Consider the following 22,460-nt stretch of genomic DNA (forward strand, 5'->3'; position numbering starts at 1 on the left):
TAGTTGTTTATTCCTGTGTCATTTTGGTCACTTATGGAGAGTTGTCACATAAAAAATCATACCATATCTTCTTTTTTATATGACGTTAGCAAATTCACAATGTGATAAATTGTGGAATGAAATGTGAAATGTGTTTAATAAGTGTTAATTTTGAATACAATAGAAACATTTAGTTTGGCTACAAAATTGCACAACTTGAAATATTTAAAAACGAATAAAACATCAAAAAAATCAATTTCACATGATAGGTTTAATAAATATGGTTAATCTCCTTTTTTACATCCTCAAAATTACTCAAGGAACATTTGAAGAATACTGAAATAAAAACAAATATACCAAAGGGACACTAACACTCATAACTTGGAAATAAACTTAGTACATTATGCTTTATAATAGAGCTTATGTGTATGTATATGTTGAACAAATACATAAGATTATTGTAAAATAAAGAATCCAAAGTCGTATGTTAAATACAGTTTTAAAATCAAAAGCATGTGAAAAAGTTCAACCAATACAAATTAGATAATTAAAGATAAAGCCATCTTTCCACTTATTTGAACGTCATTAAAATAATACCGTTACAATCCAATCGAACATTATCTTTGAAATTATCTTACTTATTTTCACTTAAGCATAGAAACATATCTTTTGAAATGCAATTACCAATCAATGTCAAACGTAGTCAAGTAGATTCTTAACTTTGATCATGTTGATAACTCAGATTGCCTGTGTAATTTTCTATAGACAAAAAAGAATAATAAAGTAGTGTAAAATTAAACGTTTTGTACCTTGTATTGATACGCATAAATAAATATTCATCAGTTAATGTATTTCTTATTTCCTTCGTAAAAATACGATAAAGATCATTAAAGATTAGGTCAAACTAGGTCAGAATCTATAATTTATTTTAGTTTTCATTAATTTGCTGAGGAGCTTATTGCATGAAAAATAAAAACATATTTTAATAAAAAATATGTTGTGACTTGCAATCAAATCAATCGTAACTTTCGTAGAATGGCTTTGCAGCATAATACCAAGTTGCTTTTTTGTTTATATTTTAAACTCGTGTCGTGATTTGAATTGAGTATTGAGAATTCTATATGTAATGAGAAGTTGACATCTTTCAAAGTAAGGAGCAAGTTCTAAGTATACGTAATAGAAACAGGAAACAACGAAAACATGAAAAATGCTGCATGGTTTATTAAAAAAGAAGATGTATAAGCATGCTTAGAAAAGCAAGCAAGCTTTATTTAAGAAGTATAAAAAAAAAAGTAAAACATGACACCTAACTACACATGTCTTGTACACATATCATGTTCTAACTGTTTACGTAAGTTTGCACGTCTAAAACGTCTCTATAAGAAACAATATTCTTTTCAATTCAAATTGCAGTTTCGTCCATTTTGTTTCGTTAATATATTATTTTGAGGTTTAATATTGTTTTAACTGCCATTCGTTTAAAGTTTTGGGTTATTTATATAGTTCCTATTCCAATTATTTTCAACCTAGACAATAAAGGTAAAACATGAAAAGCACTACAGTAATATGTTATCAGATCGCTTATTTGTTCCTTTATTCGAAAATTATTGGCTAGTAAATATGTATTACCAATGTCATTTCAACTGATCGGGCGGAGCCTACGTTTTAATTTGCATATGGACAGTCTATTTGAAGATGTGTGTGATTAGGATGATTGCCGTTATAATTATTACTGATTTCTGATTACCCATCAGTAGCATCAAATGAATTTACAAAAGAATGACTGGGCACTTCATTGATGATTTTCTCCTAAAACACGCATCTAAAGGTGGACCATGGATGGACTTGTTTGTTGTGAACGAACCGGTTAAGCTCCGCCCTGTCAAGTGAAATAAATCGAGTTATACATGACGCATGACGCAATGCAACCATATCTCCTTAATTTCTTATGATAATACAAAAAAAGTTATCGAATGTTCCTATATTCTTTTACTTTGCTTCAAGTGTCTCTCGTGTAAAAGCAGTATAACCAGTCCTTCCTTTGTCACTATTTATGTGTTGCTTCTAGTTATGAATTGTTAAACATTAGAGGGTATGAACAGGCTAAAACCGTTCAGAAGAGGATTTCTTTGGGGGAAACAATAACAAATTAAAAGATGTATTCACGAACAATGATTTATTGTGATTGAAATGAGAACCTTACTCGATGAATTCAAACATTTTATTTCGTACTGATCAAACATGTTTTGATTAAGGCCAGTCAACTTATATTGAAATTTTTCGGCTAGTATATTTTAAGGGGGGAATATATCAGATCCCGGTAATTTAATAAAAGTTATACTCAGTTTTAGAGAAACCTACAAATATAGAATTGAGAAGTGACATGGGGAATGTGTCAAAGTGACAACAACCCGACCATAGAAAAATAACAACAGAAGGTCACCAACAGGTTTTCAATGAAGCGAGAATTGCCCACACCCGAGGCCTCCTTCAGCTTGCCCCTAAACAAATATATACTAGTTCAGTGATAATGAACGCCATACTAATTTCGAAATTGTACACAAGTAAATAAAATTAAAATAACACAAGACTAACAAAGGCCAAAGGCTCCTGACTTGGGACAGGCGCAAAAATGCGGCGGGGTTAAACATGTGTGTGAGATCTCAACTATGTCAACATATAATGTTTTAGCGGGCTCGGGCTAATGAATTGTCTTTATATCATTTAACTGTTAGTTTGTTCTTTACATGATCCCAATATACATGAAAGACGTATAACAAAATTGCATGAGAAGGGAAGTAACTCAAAAATATAACAGTAACTGCAGTTAATGACAACATCTTGGATAACACTGTCTCTCGGTATTGTTTCTTAGCATATATGGCTATTTCGATAAGGTAAATATACACTAGAAAAGCATCAAATCATATGAAAGCCTGACTTGTTATCAAGCGAATGGAGCGTTGTGTGACAACGCTTGATACGATTGAATACAAAGGAAACATTCTAGAATCAAACTACATTTACATCAAAATGAAATCTTCAAATATTATAGGGTTAGCAAACACAATGTCATTAAATGTGAAAAGAAACGTTTCTAATTTACATTTAGTTGACTTCATATTTTACATATCTAAAAAGATACCACATGATACTAAAGGACGTACGGTGACCTATAGTTGTTAATTTCTGTTTCATTTGGTCTCTTGTGGAGATTTGTATTATTGGAAATCATACCACATCTTAATTACTATAAATACCACATGATAGGTTTATTAAATATGTTTTATCTTGTTTCGACTACAGTTTAACTCCTGAAAGACAATTTGAAAAAAACTGCAAAAAAATCTGCCAAAAAAAATAAATCTATTTGTAAAAGAGAGGCTAAATATATCAAATGGACATTACATTTCTTAGGTCGATAATAAACTGTCAACGCCATGAATAATATGTAATAATTGTAATATGGAAGGAGTGTAGTATGCTTTTTAATAGCCTTAACGTGAGTATGACGCACAAATACATATGGATATTGAAATATAAAGAATCAAATGTCATTATGTTCAATACATTTAAAGGTAAAACAACTGTGTGAAAAAGTTCAACAAATACAAATTAAATGGTCTAAGATAAAGACATCCAATGAATTATTCAAACGTCATTAAAATTATGCATTAACACAAGAAATCCATAGTCAAAACAACCGAACAACATATATCACATGGCTAATATTCACTCTTGACATGGGTGACCGGCTTTTAAAATTAATTGACAAATCATTTTTTTTTCAAAGAAATTTTTAACTTTGATTATACGGATAGTCTACATGAAAGCACTGTTCTATAAAAAAAAATATCTAAGTTGTGTGTTATAACCATGTCGTTGTGTATCTTGTATTCGATACGGTTGAATAAGCTTAAATATTTCTTGTTATGGTCGTAAAAATACGTCAAAGATCATTATAGACTAGGTCAAAAAGAACAAAAACTAAATCGGAATATGTGCCCTCCATTAGTTTACATTAATTTGCCGAGGACCTTATTGAATAAAAACAAATTCACAAAATTTATATAAAATCGTTCAAAAAAGCAGCGGATTACAAACCTAAGCCGAGGGAAACACATCAAATAAAAGAAGAAACAACGAATTAACAAAAACACTAAAGTGCAGCAAAAAATCAAACGGCAATGTAACACACATAGAAACGAACTATAAGTTAAAAACTGTCATTTTCCTGACTTCGTACAGGTCATTTTTATACAACTCGGTGGATCGAACCTGGTTTTGTGGCAAGGCAAATGTATATAACGTGTATTTATTTAAGTCATATAGACAAAACATAGTAGAATAATGAAAGACAAGCAAGAATACAAAAATTATCATAGAAAATTAACACAATGACGGGATGTTTAAGTACAGAGCCACGCAAAACGGCAATTCATGAAAACAAAGCATGTTAGCAACACTGAAAGGAAAGAATACAAAAATTATCAGTTTAAGAAAACAGAAATGAAAGAAACTATATTTTGTAAAAGAAAGGCTAAAGGTTAAAATAAATTATAAGTTTTTATGAACGTTTCATAGTATTCAGAATTAAGAGTAAAGGTAATCCTGCTTAGTCGGTTTTTTTTAGTTTTAGAGACTTCGTACACACTGCATTGTTCTAAAGGACAAAAACATTAGTTACCCTAGCCCTAAAGGAACTGAAATGTATTTTAACGTTAGGAGGAGACAAGTGCAAATTCGATAGTCATACGAACAAATTACGTTACCAAATGGAAAAAACAATATAGTTTCGGGACAAACAAATGCTATCTTAATAATGAAATTAACGGTACCAACTGTCTTGCACCAGATGCGCATTTCGACAATACATGTCTCTTCAGTGATGCTCGTGGCCAAAATATTTGAAATCCAAAGCTTATATATTTTAATAACACAAAAATCCGTATTTTCATGCCAGTACGGAAGTACTGACTACTGGGCTGGTGATACCCTCACTATCCTTCAATTCTAGCAAGTTTCTTTATAAATGTAATATAAACAAACAAATGTTATCTGTTAAATACATTTTTTTGAAACAAAATTATGTTAAAAAATTCATCATATACAAATTTGATAATTTAAGATAAAGTCATCCAATACATTATTTAAGCGCCATTACAATAATGCATTAACACGAAAAGTAAATAGATACAAAAATCGACAAAGTCTTTGAAATTATCGCACTGTTTATCTTCATGGATGAACATCTAACATTAATGTAATGTGTGTCTAACAGCTTTTTAAACTTTGATTACTCGTATGTAATGTTGTATAGAAACAATGGAATATTTCAGTAGTGTGAAACTACTAAAAATGTTGTAACTTGTATTGATACGGATAAATAAGTATGTTTCAATTAATATATTTCTTACTATGCTCGTAAAAAGATGACAAAAAATCATCATTTAATAGGTCAAATAGAACAGAACTAGGTTTGAATCTATTCATTTAATTCCTGAGTAATCATCAAAGTGTTTTCTTTTTTTTTACAAGAAATTTGCTGGGGACCTTTCTGAAAGAAACATGAATACAAAAATGTGTCCATAGTATATATTCTATGTTTAATGGACCGTGAAATTGAGGTCAAAACTTTAATTTGGAATTAGAATTAGAAAGATCATATCATAGGGTACATTTGTACTAAGTTTCCAGTTGATGTAACTTTAACTTCATCAAAAACATGTGTACTATGATTCAAGTTGGTGTAACTTTTACTTCATTAAAAACTACCTTGACCGAAAACTTTAACCTGAACTCAGCACTATCATTGTCTATGTTCTGTGGACCATGAAAATGGGGTCAAAACTATAATTTGGCATTAAAATAAAAAAGATCATATCACGGGGAACATGTCAACTAAGTTTCAAGTTGATTGGACTTCAACTTGTTCAAAAACACCTTGACCAAAATGTTTAACCTGACGCGAACGGACGCACGATCGAACGAACGAACGAACGGACGAACGAACGAACGAACGAACGGACGAACGGAGGCACAGACCAGAAAACATAATGCCCCTCTACTATCGTAGGTAGGGCATAAAAAAAGATTTTTAAAATGTTGTAAATGTGTGGAATTTAAATCAATAGCACACATTGATATGATAACACAAAGATTTTACATCTTCATTTAATTTATAAACCTGATTAAGCGAACATTCCCTTAGTTATATAATAGTAAGATGATACAATCTCGATGTTGATCATATTTGTTTCCCACAAGTGATCCCACTTATTTAGGCGTTGATACTATCGTGTGACGCACAGTTCTTTAAATAATTATAGTACGGTGATTTTGTGTACTGTCATATATCACATTTAGGTGTTCGTTGTTATTCTGAGGTTAACATGTCGAAATTTACTTTTATATTACTTATCCATGTTTTTCTCTTTTCTGATATTTCTGCTTTATGTGTAAAGTATTCCTGTCATGTTATGGTTTAATTTTAGCAGTATTTTTAACATTGCCATAAAGCTCGAGTTTTTACTAGTCATTATACCAGGTTTAACCTACCATTTTATCATCATTGATAATGAATGAGAATTCTTAGTAGATTAAAGCTTTATTAAAAAATATAAAAAGTCCTGTCATGTAAAGTTGTAATGTTAGCATTTTTTTATCATTGCAAATTAGGCGCGAGTTTTGGTAACTTATACTTGATGTGTTTTTCTCAATTTTAGATTTTTCTCGCAATCGATTAATGACTTTTGAATAGCAGTATACTACTGTTGCCATTATTCATATGACAAAATAATTGATGCAACCTTTCAACAAACTTCATTGTATACATATACTTAATATTTTGAGCGATTAATATCAATATTAAAGTGTGAAAGATTCGTAATTTAAGAACTCCGGTAAAGAATTGTCTTATCAATTGTGACCGATACACTGTTTCAAATAAATTATTAACAAGTTCTTTTTAAACCAAATCCTAGAAGACTTATAGATAAGATCTACAACGAAAAGTAGGGCCATATCAGTTATTGAACTTTTGACATGAAACAAACTATAGCTCATATACCACTAAATAGTTGGCCTTGATTTTTTACAGTTCCATATTTGGCTACAATAAGTAGACAAATGTTGTTGTCTATGCATAACTGTGTAGTGTCATACAAAATTAAAATTAAAGCTTGTGCGACCAAATACTTAACTCTAGTTCGCATCATGGCTGACTAGCCATAGCAACAATACCATCAACATGGTATTGCAAAACGTTCGACAATGACACAACGTGAGATTTGATAAAACGCCTTTCGTTTAACTGGTTTTATATTGAGATTCGGACAAAATACTCAAACGCAAACCATCACAACTATTTTATTTATATATGTTCAGGACCATACGCGTATTGTCGGGGTATTCAACACGTATACTTTTAAACTCTTCATTAGGTGTGACCCTTCTGGTTGTTACGTCAATAAAATGTCATTTTATTATATATTAAAAAAAACTTTAAAAAAAAAAAAGTTTCACACAGTTAATATTACTTACTATTTGTAAGTACAATTATAAAAATATGCCAAAATTAAATGAACATATTGTATAGGGAATTTTATTGTTTAAAGTAAATGACATCACCGGCAAGGATCATGATATTTTTTAAAGATCGTGATATTTTTTTAAGACATTTTTGTTAAATATTAAAAGTGTATAATGATTCTTTATTTTTTTCAATTTTTTGTCTATACTTCTATTTAATCTTAATTATAAGACGGTACAATAGCATTTAAAAGCCATGAAATAGCCACTGCCTTTATTTAAATTGATCTGTGATATTCATTTTACGCTTTTGGGGATCTAGAGTTTCTCAACTTGAAAACACCGTAGACACATCGGAATTGTCCGAGTCGATATCACTGCACGCAGCCAAAACAAGCAATCTCAGAAAATCTACATGTATGGTACCGTGTGAATTTCATTCTAAGTATACAAAAGCATACACGAATACATTTAGCGATGAAAACTAAGATCAACTGACTGTGGCATCAATATTTAATGTTTATGTAGCTTTTGACATGTAAAACTAATACATTTTTTTTGTAAACACATTTGTTTTTAAGATGAAGTTTACTGTATTATTTCTATTGTATATTTGAAAAAATACCTATATGGTCCAAATACTCATTTGCAAGTATGGTCTTGAGGAAACGATGATAGTACGTCGGACGGGGACGATAAATGGCTGACCCGTGTTAAGAGAGAGCCACATCTCTTGCACGTTAAAGACACCCTTGTAGATTTCGAAAAAGAGTAGGCTAATTCCTCTACAAGGCAGCACTCGCACCCGCAAAGTGGGAAGGGATTAATATAAGTTGCAAAACTTGTTTCCCAATCCACTATAAAATGAATATGTTTAAACTAAATACTCATATGGTCCGGCCCGTTAATAACCAAACGAGTTAAATACTCATATGGTCCGACCATACGCGTACGGTCGGACCATACGCGTATGGTCGGACCATATGAGTATACGCATATGGTCATGACCATACGCGTTTGGTCCAAATACTCATATGGTCCGGAACATATATATTAAACCGTTGGTTTTGATCGTTTCAACGGACTAACACTAGTCATGGAGGAGCCTTTATAGCTTGATGTTCGGTGTGTGCAAAGGCTCCAATTTGAAGAACGTTGATGGTTAAATTTTGTAAAATGTGACTTCGATGGAGAGTTATCTCATTGGCATTAATATCACATCTTCTTATATCTATAAATATTTACTCAACACTGTTATATAATTTTCAAATATTTTTTTTTTGTTAAGCAATGGTTCTTTAATATGTCGATGACAATATTTTGGCATTGCACAAGATAATGTTTTTAATGACTGTAAATAGAGGTTTTTTTAATGCTTTGTATCGATCTAATGTTTGCAAAGGTTTGCCTTAAGCTGGTATGTTTAACTTGCATACATCAGCATTTTCCAAGCCAAGAGCCTTTAAAGCATTGGTAGTTAATTGATGTTTTATACAATATGTGTTTTTCATTCATTATTTGAACCTGAATCAGGCAGTCGGTTTTAAACGTTTTTTATTATATTGCATTAATTTTGTTATATCTAAACTTTTCAATTACATTGCAGATTTACTATGTTAATAAAGCCTTACGTATTTTTGTTATATTCAATTTCAGTTGGTCTGTGGTGGAGAGTAATCTTATGTTCTTATTTTCATATACAACGTTTTGTATATTATCTTCTTATTTTCATATTAAAATATTTATTACATCTTTACTAAGTGTTTTTGTTTCTTATTGTTGTTCGAATATTCATTACCCGGCCACGTCCACTCTGTGTTTTCGTTATATGTATTTATAATTATATTCATCGGACGAGTAAATAGATATAGGAAGATGTGGTGTGAGTGCCATCCAAATAACAACTTATAAAAGTGAACCATTTTTAAAGCCTTTTTTCAACCGATGTTTATAGTTCGTTTTTATATTGTACTGTTATACCACTGTTTCATGTTAAAAGGATGGTTGAGATTCCGCTAACATGTTTAACGCCGCCTATACTGTATGTATGTTCCTGTCCCAAGTCAGGAGCCTGTAATTCAGTTATTGTCTTTTGTTGATGCGTACATGAAACAAATGTATAACATGTTTGTTGTGCGTTCAGTTTTTTATTACATAAATATGCCGTAATTTTTTTCGTTTGAGTGGTTTTACATTTTCCATTTCGGGGTCTTTTATAGCTGATTATTCAATATAGGCTGTGTTCATTGTTGAAGGCCGTATGGTGACCAATATTTGTAAATGTATTTGTTATTTATCTCTTGTGAAATGTTATGTCATTCGCAATCATACTACATCTTCTTCCTGATTAGGATACTTTATATCATAAGAATAAGTTTTCTGTTTGAATAATTTGAAACAAATGCTGTGTGAACAAAATGTTAAATTTGTGTACTTTTTTATATACCAATATAAACTAACGCAAACATCAATTTCTGTGATTTCAGTTGTTTGATTGCCTTACGAATATTTGTATACGTGCCTATCATGCTCTCGTAGCTTGTGAAACAAAAGTAGCAGTAAATAAACTCACCATAAATACTAGAATTGAAATTTTATATTTACACCAGACGCGCGTTACGTCTACAAAAGACTCATCAGTGACGCTCAAATAAAAAAATTGTTAAAACAAAATAAGAAGTTAAAGAGTAATGCATTCTTTGATCACAAGTTCAGTGGTTTTTAAGATTTATGTGGCGTTGGTTCATTACTGGTATCTGAAGATGAGTGACCATTAACATAGTTGTGCAGTTTGTGAGGAACGACTTTCATAAATATAGTACTGTTTGGTGTATTGATGTGATCGAAGTTAAGGTACTGAGAAACAGTTAACAAATCAATAAACTGGTGAATGATAAAAAAAAATCAATTAAAGTTTCATGTTTTCCAAATTTACATATAAATTAACTCAGTTGTTACGTGTTTATTTTCAGCAATAAGTAACTTTAAAAAAAAAATGAACACATATTAATATAACCAAATATTAAAAAAAATCTTGATGTTTCTTTTTATTCTGTTTTTTTTAAATATTATCAACATACTGGTCTGTTTGATCGAAGATATATTTATTTAGTTAGGAGAATTTATATTTCAGCAGACAGTCGGTTTTTCAATGGGTACTTATTGTCTACCCCTACTGGCCGATGAAGCAGAATTCATTCCGAACCTTCTTAAAGTCAAAAAGAAAAAGCACCTTGCGAAATCCTTTAATTTGATTTCCGATAAATTGATATATACCAGTGAACCTGATATGAGTGATACAACTGATACTAGAAGGACTGTTTCACACCTTGATCATTTCGTCATTATTGACACAGATGGACAAATCACACGAAAATCTATGATAAACAGGACGATTTCAACTTCCCAATTATCAGTTTCCCATTTCTCAGCAGAATTATACCATCTGCTTGTTCGTATGATGTTTACTTATCTCAATCGATACGTTATGCTAGTTTATGTTCACACTATACGGACTTCATATACAGGCGTATACTCCTAACGTAGACACTGCTCCAACAAGGTTATGAGGAGGACAGATTAAAAATTACATCATCACTAATTGGTTGATCCATACTTTTTGTCTTTGTCCAAACTTACTAAGAACAGTTTTAACACGTGTTATATTGTGGTTTGTAATTCTGTCGTTTGATCTCTTAATTACCGAACGTGACTTATTGTCGATTGTGATTGTTTGCTGAGTGTGAATCCGCATTTCTGCAAGAGGTGTCACGGTACTTTGCTATCCGAAATTAATGTATTTAGTTCTGATGTAACATTTGTTATTTTCATCGGATTTTGTCAAAAGTTTCATTGTTTGTAGTTGTGAATATTATTATTATTTGTTTTGTAGTATTTGTGTGTTATGGTAATGATTATCATCAAGTCATTTATTAGATTTTAGTTTGCGTCAACTAAAATGATACGATGTATTTGTTTTACAGTTTGATTCTAAGGAAACACCGACATAGCTAGATAGTAAAATTATTTATCTAATTGCTACAACAATTTTATATTAATAAGTATTTTAATTTTCATTGTTTTTTTATAAATGTTATATCAGTATTACAAGCCTAATCTTGAATTCAATCCTTATTCTATTCTATTATTTTGGAATGTTTTGGAAATTCAAATGTGACGTCAATGTGTGCGTCGATCTCTTCGGCTAACTCGGCTGTACCTTTTCATGTGCTGGTTTGAGTTGTTCTATGATTCGTTTTTTAATCTGTAGTTCGTTACCATTTTGGTGTAATCATGTATATCTATTATATAGTCATTTTTTTTTATAAATTTACTTATTGTTTGCAAAAGTATGAATTAATCTTAAGACTAAGGATGTTCTTATCCCAGGTAAAAAAACACTTGACCTTATAAGCCGCAACTTTTGGGGACTTTTGGTCCTCTATATTCTTCAACTTTGTACATGTTTTGAGCATCATTGATAAGTATTGAGTCTTACCGTCAGACTCTGACGTATTATATTATAAACCTGGTTCATTAATCCATGTGTTGAGAAAATGAAGGGACTGCTTTCATTTTGCAATATCAAAGTTCTTAAAAATTTATCGTTGATTATTAAGAAATTAGTTAGAGTATTGTAACTTATATGATTATAATGTCATTGAAATGTTATATTAAAGTTGCCATAAAAGCGGGGATTTTGGCTAGCTACAAGACAAGGTTCAACCCACCATTTGTTTCTTAAAATGTCCTATATCAGTCGGAAAAATGGCCATTGTTATATTATACAATGTAGTTCGTTTCTGTGTCTCTTTCATTTCAGTGTTGTGTTTCTGTTGTGTCGTAGTTCTCTTATATTTGATGTATTGCCCTCAGGTTTAGATTTTAACCCGGATGTTTTTTCTCAGTCGATTTATGAATTTCGAACAGCGGTAAACTGCTGTTGTCTTAATTCAAAAGAATGTTTTTTCAGATGATAATTCAAAGAGCAAAATACGTTTCAGAAAAGAATCATAGAAGACTCATTGACTTAACACGTGCATGACGTCATATTAAGTAAAATGCTTTATCACAAGATCAAAGACACAATTTTGTATTTTAGTCTTTTTGCAGAGTATGCAAAACAATTGGTGATCTTTTTATTTCATTGGTCAGGTTTAAATCTTGAAGAAATTGATTGATGGTACTTCCCATTTGTATGTTAATTTCTGAGTTTTAAGTTTTTTTCTCCTTTTCCGTAGAAAGACTTTGTTCTGATAATGTTGTTTAGAATTAAATATCGATTTTATTGCAACAATTTTCTTTTATAGTTACTGCATACTATTGAACAACGATTTGCAAACCATTTACATCGAAAATATAATAAATCTACCTTATTGTTGTTTTTCTTGTGAGTACTTGCAGTAGATTACGACGCTCTAACAGTAGTCAACATCCCGAGGATCGTTACATACACGTCCCTTTACATAAACTTATCTATATCTTTCAAGGTGCAATGTTACCAGGCTAATTCAAACACTAAATAGCAATTGTAAAAAGTGGTTTTATGAACAGATGAACAAGTTGCACACATAGCAGGTGTATTAATACCGATATATGCTATTTTAATGACCTTATAGTAATATTGTTACTACATTCTTTTTAAACAAGTATGTTAACAGGTAAGCCTTTGTGGTGAATGCCGATAGTTTTGCGCTCATAAAAATATTATCATAGATCGTGACCTCGTGTTGATTTCATTTACTGCTGATGTCTTGTACAGTGATTAAATGTAGTGCCTGATGTAATTAGTTTTCAGTAAAACAGTGATCTCATTTGATAAAATTGTTTGGTTTTTTTTATTTACAAGCGAATAAACAGGTTGAAATATATCAACACCATTACTAGGGAATGTCACCAACTTAAAATTGATGTTATACACTATAAATGAAAAATCTCTTTTATCATAAAAGGAGTAGGACCAGTAAGACCCCTTTTTGGCCCCAAAATCAAGCAGTTTTACAAAATTGTTAAAATGTAAACTTTTAGTTATTTATTGGACAGAAGAATGCTTCTGCTATTAAATATGGGCTGTGTTTTGACAATACAATGCACACATATCAGGTAGTAGCACCATAACGTTATGCTAAATAAATAAATTCTTCACAATACTAGCATTTTAGTTAAATTTTAGACGGTTTCCGTGTAAAACGAAAGTGACAGCATTCGTGTTTATCCTTAATATTGAAATTTTAGTTGTATTTGATTATAATACATAACATACAAAAAGATTGTGGATGAACATGGATGTGGCTACTTTTATTTGTGACAAAAACCATCTAGAAATGCCATTTTCGGCATATTTGGTAGATTTTTCATACCTGAGCTTGAATCGGATCGTTTTTAATGATTACATCAGTTCAAATCTTTCACATTTACTAATTGAATCAAATGAAATAGACCTTTTAATGTTTAAGAAGTGGTCAAAATCTTTCGGCAGATGAAGCTAAAATTTTAGGCCAAGATCGGTCCTTACCAGACCTACCCCTTTGGACTTATGCTTCCCGTTAAAGATATGCAATGTAGATGCATGTATCAAGATCTAGGAAAGGGCAGTGAATATTGATAGACTTATTAAGAAGGGATATAATCACGATACTGTTGTCAAGTCATTAAAGATTGCATATTTTGGCGTTGATATTGAGTCACTGATAAGGTCTTTGCGTCGGAACTAAACACATTTATTCTAAAAACAGTTGTTGGCATGACACGGGTTATGTTCTTCTCATATATGTTATGATGGTATGATACTAAACCCCTTACGGGAAGGATTGTGTCTGATGTTCATATGATGAAATCATAATCTTTCAGTCAGTTTAATTGAAGTCTGGAGCTGGCATGTCAGTTAACTGCTAGTAGTCTGTTGTTATTTATGTATTATTGTCATTTTGTTTATTTTCTTTGGTTACATCTTCTGACATCAGACTCGGACTTCTCTTGAACTGAATTTTAATGTGCGTATTGTTATGCTTTTACTTTTCTACACTGGTTAGAGGTATAGGGGGAGGGTTGAGATCTCACAAACATGTTTAACCCCGCCGCATTTTTGCGCCTGTCCCAAGTCAGGAGCCTCTGGCCTTTGTTAGTCTTGTATTATTTAAATTTTAGTTTCTTGTGTACAATTTGGAAATTAGTATGGCGTTCATTATCACTGAACTAGTATATATTTGTTTAGGGGCCAGCTGAAGGACGCCTCCGGGTGCGGGAATTTCTCTCTACATTGAAGACCTGTTGGTGACCTTCTGCTGTTGTGTTTTGTTATTTTGGTCGGGTTGTTGTCTCTTTGACACATTCCCCATTTCCATTCTCAATTTTATTTAGTTTCAGCTTTATTTAAAGTCATTTTGGCAGAATAAATCTCTTTAGTGTACATACTGAAGTCGTCATTATTGAGAGCCAATTTACCATCCAAATATAAAAAATGTTTTTAAATTCTTTTATAAATTGTTGTTTGGATGGACCTTTGATGATTTTAGTCACAAATTGTAACTCACAACAATTCAGAATCTGGCCCTACTAAGTAGTCCGTAAATGAAATGCATATATCTGCAAACATGTGTCATTGAAGCTTTAATTGTGGGTGCGGTAATGTGGGAAGTACCAAAATTGATAGACATACGAAAACCACAGCTTGATGAATCATGTGTTCTTTTTTAGAAATCTTTATTTATTTTAACACACGAAATGAAATAGATAGTTTATTTTACATTATAAATTGTTACAGATTGTCCATATACCAAACTTAAGTTAAAGAATTGCACAACTTATGGCATTGTAAGGATACAGAATTGGTCAACATCCATGTTCTAGAGAACACAAAATACATCTGTGCTGTTGTCTTGGAATAAAGAAGTCTGAGTTCCATTCGTACATTTACCTTTCATTGTACAGCTGGTTGTGTTTCTGCCATACTCAGCAGCATAACAGTCACTCTTCGTGATGCACACACTTGTACACTGAATTTTACTCTGAGATACAAACGTTTCTATGACAGGACCTACATATCCGTTTCCGATATGTCCACGAGCATAGACAGCAACACTGCTCAACAAACCTTAAATTAAGAAATTAAAGTTAAGACAATATTTATCAGATGGATGAGCGCACGGCAATCGTGTCTAAAGCCAGGGACCAGAAGGGTTTTTAAAACTTCCGTCAAGTTACATCAATATTGATATACTCAGTCAGTTGTGAACTTTCGTAAGATAACATATGCCATGGAATGATTTCATCACAGTCTGTTGAGAAACTAAGATAATTTCTTAATAAACTTATGGCTAGATGACCTATAGTTGTTAATTGCTGTGTCATTTGGTCTCTTGTGGAGCGTTGTCTCATTAATAATTATACTACATCTTCTTTTTTATATTATGATAATGACTGCATTGATTGAATCTTGAATGTTTTGTTTCATTTTTCATACCGGTTAGGGAAAAGATAGGTGTTTGATATTGCTTTGATTCTTGTACTTTTCTTTATGTTCCCGTTTAGTATTGTATATATAGAGGAAGGTTCATATAAGAATACACGTGTCCATTACTTATCTCAAGGATGTAATTTCATCAGTTATTGTCTATTGTTATACAGTTTTATACTTTATATCTTAAATATTAGTGGCTTTTTTATTGAAGTCCATCACAATTTTTACTGGTGTGTTTCTGGGCTGAGTATACTGTATAAAATGTGCCTGTTGAAACTTTCGTTTTACCTTGTGGTGTTTTTTTCGAGTTTAATGATTTTGCTATCTAATTGCAGCATACCAACTTTTTTTTCTCATATCTTCAATAGCAGCATTTAGAAAAGCAACGTTTAGCAAGCCTAGTAAAACAAAACACGGTTTATTATTCAGCTGTTTTCTTGTTAGTCGTATTAGAGGTTTCTCAACATCTTACGAACGAACGAAAATCGACCTAACTTGACGTAACTTGCCGTAACGAAAAATGAGGGAGCGCTTATTTATTCATTAATTTTGGACTATCTGCTGTGAAAATCCGTTAGAAATGTCTCCCGCATAATCAAAACAAAACCAAACAAAAACATACATGCAGGTTTTTCTTAAACCATTCTGAGTTTTAGAAATATTTATTTTTTGACTGCAAATAGTCTTAGATCTGTACTTTAGTGTATTTTTGTTGGAATGGGAGAGGCAATAAATATTTTTGAAAACTTATTTAAGCTCAAATTAAAGGTGAAAATTCCAGGGCAAAAAAAGGGTAAAATAGGTCTTTGACTGTACGCCTCTATGAATAAGCCGGTTTTTTATTTGAAAAAAAACATCCTCGCATCCGAGACATCTTTGTTACCCCAAACCTCTTAAATCCAAATGTGCACTTCTTCGCCGTAAAGGATTTATTTTGAAGCTAAATTTGCAAGAAAATGAATATTGGAAAATGTTGAAATAAATGTTTGAATAAACAAAGCCAGCTGACTTGTAACATTTGACTTGTAAATGATGTTTAGTAATGTATATTGTTTGGCCTTTGGCTTGTTTTGATTTCACGGCCATTCTTAATTCTCTATTTGTATGATTTGATTATAGTAAAGGCGTATACACATTAGTTTAAATATATTTCTAAGGCTGCTGAAATATTTCGGGCAGATGCAAGAGAAAAAAGGAGGATGAGAAAATTTAATAGACTACACAAGAGCAGGCGTGTTTATGTTAAGCATGTCATCAAAGAATTGAAAACATGTAGGGTCATTGGTTCCTTGTACCGTTACCCAAGATGGCAACTGTCATGTATTGTAGAACTTTGTGCTGGGTTACCACAAAGACGTGTTGATATAATAAATGAAACATACTAAAGTTTTATCATCTCAATAACTTATCTATTCCTTTAACAAAGTGAAACTAAATGCTAATATCGTCGTGATATGCATTGCGTTCCTGCCACTGCGCGTTAAACATCCAACAATCAATAAATCAAATGCAAAGTGGCACACGATACAAGTTTTTTCTTTAAGCAGTAACCATTTGAATTTGGGGGGGGGATTTTTTTTTCGGATTAACTTTATATATTTTTTTTTCGCGACAAGTTGAAAACATTTTTTTTCTTTCAATTTTAGCATTACATACAGTGGCAGCTTGGTGTGAAACACTCAAACTTTTTTTCTCAGCTCAGGGTCAAGAACAAATTATTTTTTTCTCCAAAAACTAGAAACAAACTTTTTTTCTCCATAAAAATCCATAGCCACCCAGAAAATCAAATGGTTGCTGCCTAACAACGACATTAGAAAAACAATGTACTTTTTTAATGGGTAAGAGAGATAAATCAAACGCATATATTTGACATGTAAACAAACGAAACTCAACGTATGAATACGTTACATCAACAACAGAAAATCAATCAGAACACTAATCTTTCATTTGTCTTTATCCACAACAATAAAATGCAAGGTTGCAAAAAGAGTATATAATTGTTTATTGTTGTCTTTAAACATGTTACACTCTCGTTAGAAATATTTTACTGCACACAATGACTGCTCCATAACGATACGTTCGTCGAGTTTCGTCCGTTCGTAAGATGTTGAGAAACCTCTAATCTGAGTAATACCGAACAGTGAAATAATTCCTTTTTTATGGAATAAATGAGGATTACCTTAAGTTTTATTATCTAATACTGGTAACTCATTGCCGGATGAATGCTAACGAATAAATGAAAGATTTACCTAAATTTTTTTAACAAAAGGATCTTAATTTATTTTATTTTTATTTTATGTATTTCTTGTAATAAGATATATTTCTCAAATTACACCGCACGAATAATGATACGAAAAATGAGATTATTTGATTAGCTAGTTCAACATCATGAAATGATGTAACAACGTTTCCATTGTTAATTGTAAAGTCAATGGTATATTATAAAGGTTAGGACGATGTGCATTTCCTCAACGGCAATGGACGTAGACTACGTGATTTCTTAAAGAAGATACTCACACTTATCACCTTGAAAATATATTTGTACATTTGTATGTTTTTATTTATTTTGAAACCTGTCTGGTGTGTTAAAGTTTGTAGCCGATATTGGACATATCGAGTTTGCCAACGGGATAGCGGATTTATTTTATTTACACAAGTCAAGTGTTGACCAAAGGAGGAATAGGATTAACAACAAGTGATAACTAAATATTGCTTGATATCAACTCTGTAATTAAATTTAAATGGTGACAATAAACTCGCTTTTTTTCAGACAGAAATCAGATAAATTGAAATGATATCAAGCATTGTCCAATTCTCAGTTGTTATGACACCTTAAACTATAAAAAGGTATGATACATGTCTGTACGAGAACTGATATGAACAAGTTTCGGCAACATTCCTCATACTTTCATGTTCAAAACATGGATTCGCCGTCAACCCGTATTTGGTATTACTTTTAATTATATGTATAAAGTATTGTTATTTCATTATAAAAGTAAGATAGTATCATTTTACTCATTTTACCTATTTTTAGAATTATACAATTACCTGACTGAAGAAGCATGATTATTGGATCTCTTTTGACCTTGATTTTTTGTCATTAAGAGTTACAAAATACGGTTAACCATACATTCTGAACTGACAAATACCTCTGCGTATATTCTGAATACCTCATGTTTCTTGGCAGGGTATTGGATATTGTATATTGGGTAAATAAGATGAACAAAAAACTACCTGACTGTCGGGTACTGCTAAATGGATCTCTGTTGACCTTTACTTCACATATGACTAACGTCAGCATATCACGGCGTTTAATCCTAACAAATCTTCCTCTTGTGTTAGAAGGACAAGTTATTCTGATACGCGGACTGACTGCGCTGGTCTGATAATGACAGTGCGATACATCTCCATCTGTTAAATCATTCCAACCATTGCATGGACACGTTGGCATAATAACATCGACATCAAAGTTTGATAAATTGTCACCTGGTAGTTTAACAAAATTATAAAAGGGTTTTTAATTAAATACAAAACATGTTGTAGTACATGTACATGTTGGTCGTTAACATGTTTTGATTTTGATTTAGATTTTTTTATTAATCCACTGATTGAAAGATCTATTTAGTTTTACTGTCCCTCGTGTTCAGGTGACTCTACTACATTCTAGGGGAGCCTCATCAGAGGTTTTCGAGTGCGTTATCGTAATATCTATGCAACTGGTATCAAATTTATTCGAACTACGAAATAGTAAGTTTAAAAAAAGCATTTAGACTCAACTTAATTTGGTTTGAAATGATGTTTGGATCTATCATAACTCATATGTTCATATGTTGACATGCCTGTTCAAAGTCTAGAAAATCGATCATTTAGAGTTTTGTTTTCTTTTCTTTGAAAACATAAGTCATATGTAAGTGCTGACTACAATTATTTTTGTCATTATAAGCATTAAGTATCCGTAGTGCATTGTGTTAAATCTACTGTTCCGTATTGCATTGTGTTTTATCTACTGCTCATTTATTCTATTTTGATTTCATCGTTATAAACATAGGTTATAGTTATAAACATCGGTTATCAACTTGACCCTAATTGAATTGTGTTGTTATAGTTATAAACATCGGTTATCAACTTGTCCCTAATAGAATTGTGTTGTTATAGTTATAAACATCGGTTATCAACTTGTCCCTAATTGAATTGTGTTGTTATAGTTATAAACATCGGTTATCAACTTGTCCCTAATTGAATTGAGTTGTTATAGTTATAAACATCGGTTATCAACTTGTCCCTAATTGAATTGTGTTGTTATAGTTATAAACATTGGTTATCAACTTGTCCCTAATTGAATTGTGTTGTTATAGTTATAAACATCGGTTATCTTATGGTTCCTGATTAAAGTGTATTGTGATTGTTATAAAAATCAGTTATTAACTGGTCTTTAGTTGTATTGTGTTTTTAAACTAAAGATTGAGTTTGGTGTCACCTTCAGTGTTTTTTCACACGAAACTTAATGACTAACATATGGATTCGTTATTTTGATAACTAAAGTATCGTTTAAAACCTAAAACTCACCACAACAATCAGTGCGTCCATAAATTTCTATTTCTTTGATGACATAAACATTTTGTAGGTCGACTGCCCACCATTCTTGTTGGATATTAGTTTTAGATGAATGTGCACAAACCATATCCGGATACGCCCACGTTGTGATGTTACCATCGACAGCATATTCAGACAGACAACAATTATAATCTCCAGGGACATACATTGAGGACATCGTTGTTGGTTTCAGTAATGCAATGTTCAGATCTGCAAATGCTTAAACGAAAACATTCACTCTTATGAAATAGTTGATACAAAGTTTGTCTGAATAAAATACTAATCATCCTTATGTTCATGAATTGGAAATTTCAAATATGTGCAATTTTTTAACAAATATATTTAGATTTCTGTTTATCGTATTTTTAAACGTGTATTTATAAAAACGAAATGATTATTTTTGAATTCCGATTTTTTTCCCAATATTTTTCTATTTTTGTATGAATTTATATGAATTTATATTATATTTTTATTATTGTTATCTTTTTTAAATTGATTATTATTATAATTCTAAAAACAACATGCACTTTTATGGAATAGTGGAATAGTTGATACACAGATTGTCTGAATGTAACATAAATCAATGTTATTTAAAAAAAAAATAATAAAAAAAAAACATGTGCAAATGTTTAAAATAATTATTTAGATTAGGTTGTCTACCTCAGGCATTGATTACCTTAGCTATATTTTGCCAAACCTTTAGGAATTTTGGTCCTCAATACTCTTAAACTTCGTACTTCATTTGGCCTTTTTTAAACTTTTGTGGATTCGAACCTCGCTGATGAGTCTTTTGTAGACGAAACGCGCGTCTGGCGTATATACAAAATTAAGTCCTGGTATCTATGATGAGTTTATTTATATTTCTATGAGTGCATCTGAAAGTGTATTTAGCTCGGATATAACCCATGTTTAATCCATCATTTTCTACATAAGAAAACGCAATGAAGGTATATGACAGTTGTTATCAATTCGCTTAATGTGTTAGAGCTTTTTTTTTATTTGATTGCTGACTTTCCGCTAAATAGCGTAGCTAATTATTCTAAATAGTCAAATATTTTTTTGTTCTAATTCCAGTTCAAAATAGTATTTAGTCATTCTCTATATGATCTTTCTTTTATTGCTCAATGAAATTTTATATTGATGCACATTCTTTTCAAAATTGATATTGAAAAGGTACACTCGTTTCTATTTTAATAAACATTTACTGATTTTGACAAGAATATACACGGCAATGGATTTCATATTAGATACATGTAATGCGGAGGTTTGAAATGTGTATTAGGGTTTATGATTCCAGCAAATTACTGTATTCCTTGTACTACAATAATTTTCGTTGGATACCAACTTTCGTTGATTTCGTGGGTATAGGGGAACCACGAATTTAAATGTTCAATTCATAACAAACTTCGTATAGACTTGTATGCAAACTTCGGCAAAACAATGAAATTAAATACCTACGAACATGTAAGTATTCCTTAATCCACGAATATTGGTATCCACAAAAATCCGGAAAAGTTGGCAATAGTTTATGCGGAAGGGTGTGAAGATAAACTTCAAAAATGAAATATGTTTTGTACAATGTATATTTAAAAAAAAAAATCCATCCTTTAAAATGTGTGTATCGTTTTTAAAAGATATCAAAAGATGCTGTCTAAGTGCCAATGAGACAACTTTCCATTCAAGCCACAATTTGTAAAAGACAAACCAATAGAGAACAAAGTACGTTCTTCAACACGGAGCCTTAGCTCACACCGAACAACAGAACAACAATCTATAAAGCATCCGAAAAATAACAAGTTTAAAAAAATTGAAAGGGGAATACCAACGATCTTATCTATATGATAAAGAGAGTCGAGAAACACTTATCACCCTTATAAAAGAATACATTCGACAAATGGAA

General features: G+C 31.4%; 1 protein-coding gene across 1 annotated transcript; it reads right to left on the reverse strand.

The window, feature by feature from the left end:
* Positions 1–15,206: 15,206 nt before the first annotated feature.
* Positions 15,207–20,776, reverse strand: LOC134681700 (fucolectin-like). The gene is made up of 3 exons (XM_063541341.1): positions 20,534–20,776; positions 19,202–19,453; positions 15,207–15,601 (listed from the first exon to the last, which is right to left on the reverse strand). The coding sequence occupies exons 1-3, from the start codon at positions 20,736–20,738 to the stop codon at positions 15,354–15,356; spliced, it is 705 nt and encodes a 234-aa protein (XP_063397411.1). The 5' UTR covers positions 20,739–20,776; the 3' UTR covers positions 15,207–15,353.
* Between the last annotated feature and the right edge of the window lie 1,684 nt (positions 20,777–22,460).

The sequence above is a fragment of the Mytilus trossulus genome, chromosome 8 (genome assembly GCF_036588685.1).
Source record: "Mytilus trossulus isolate FHL-02 chromosome 8, PNRI_Mtr1.1.1.hap1, whole genome shotgun sequence".
In the NCBI taxonomy this organism is placed as follows: Eukaryota; Metazoa; Mollusca; class Bivalvia; order Mytilida; family Mytilidae; genus Mytilus; species Mytilus trossulus.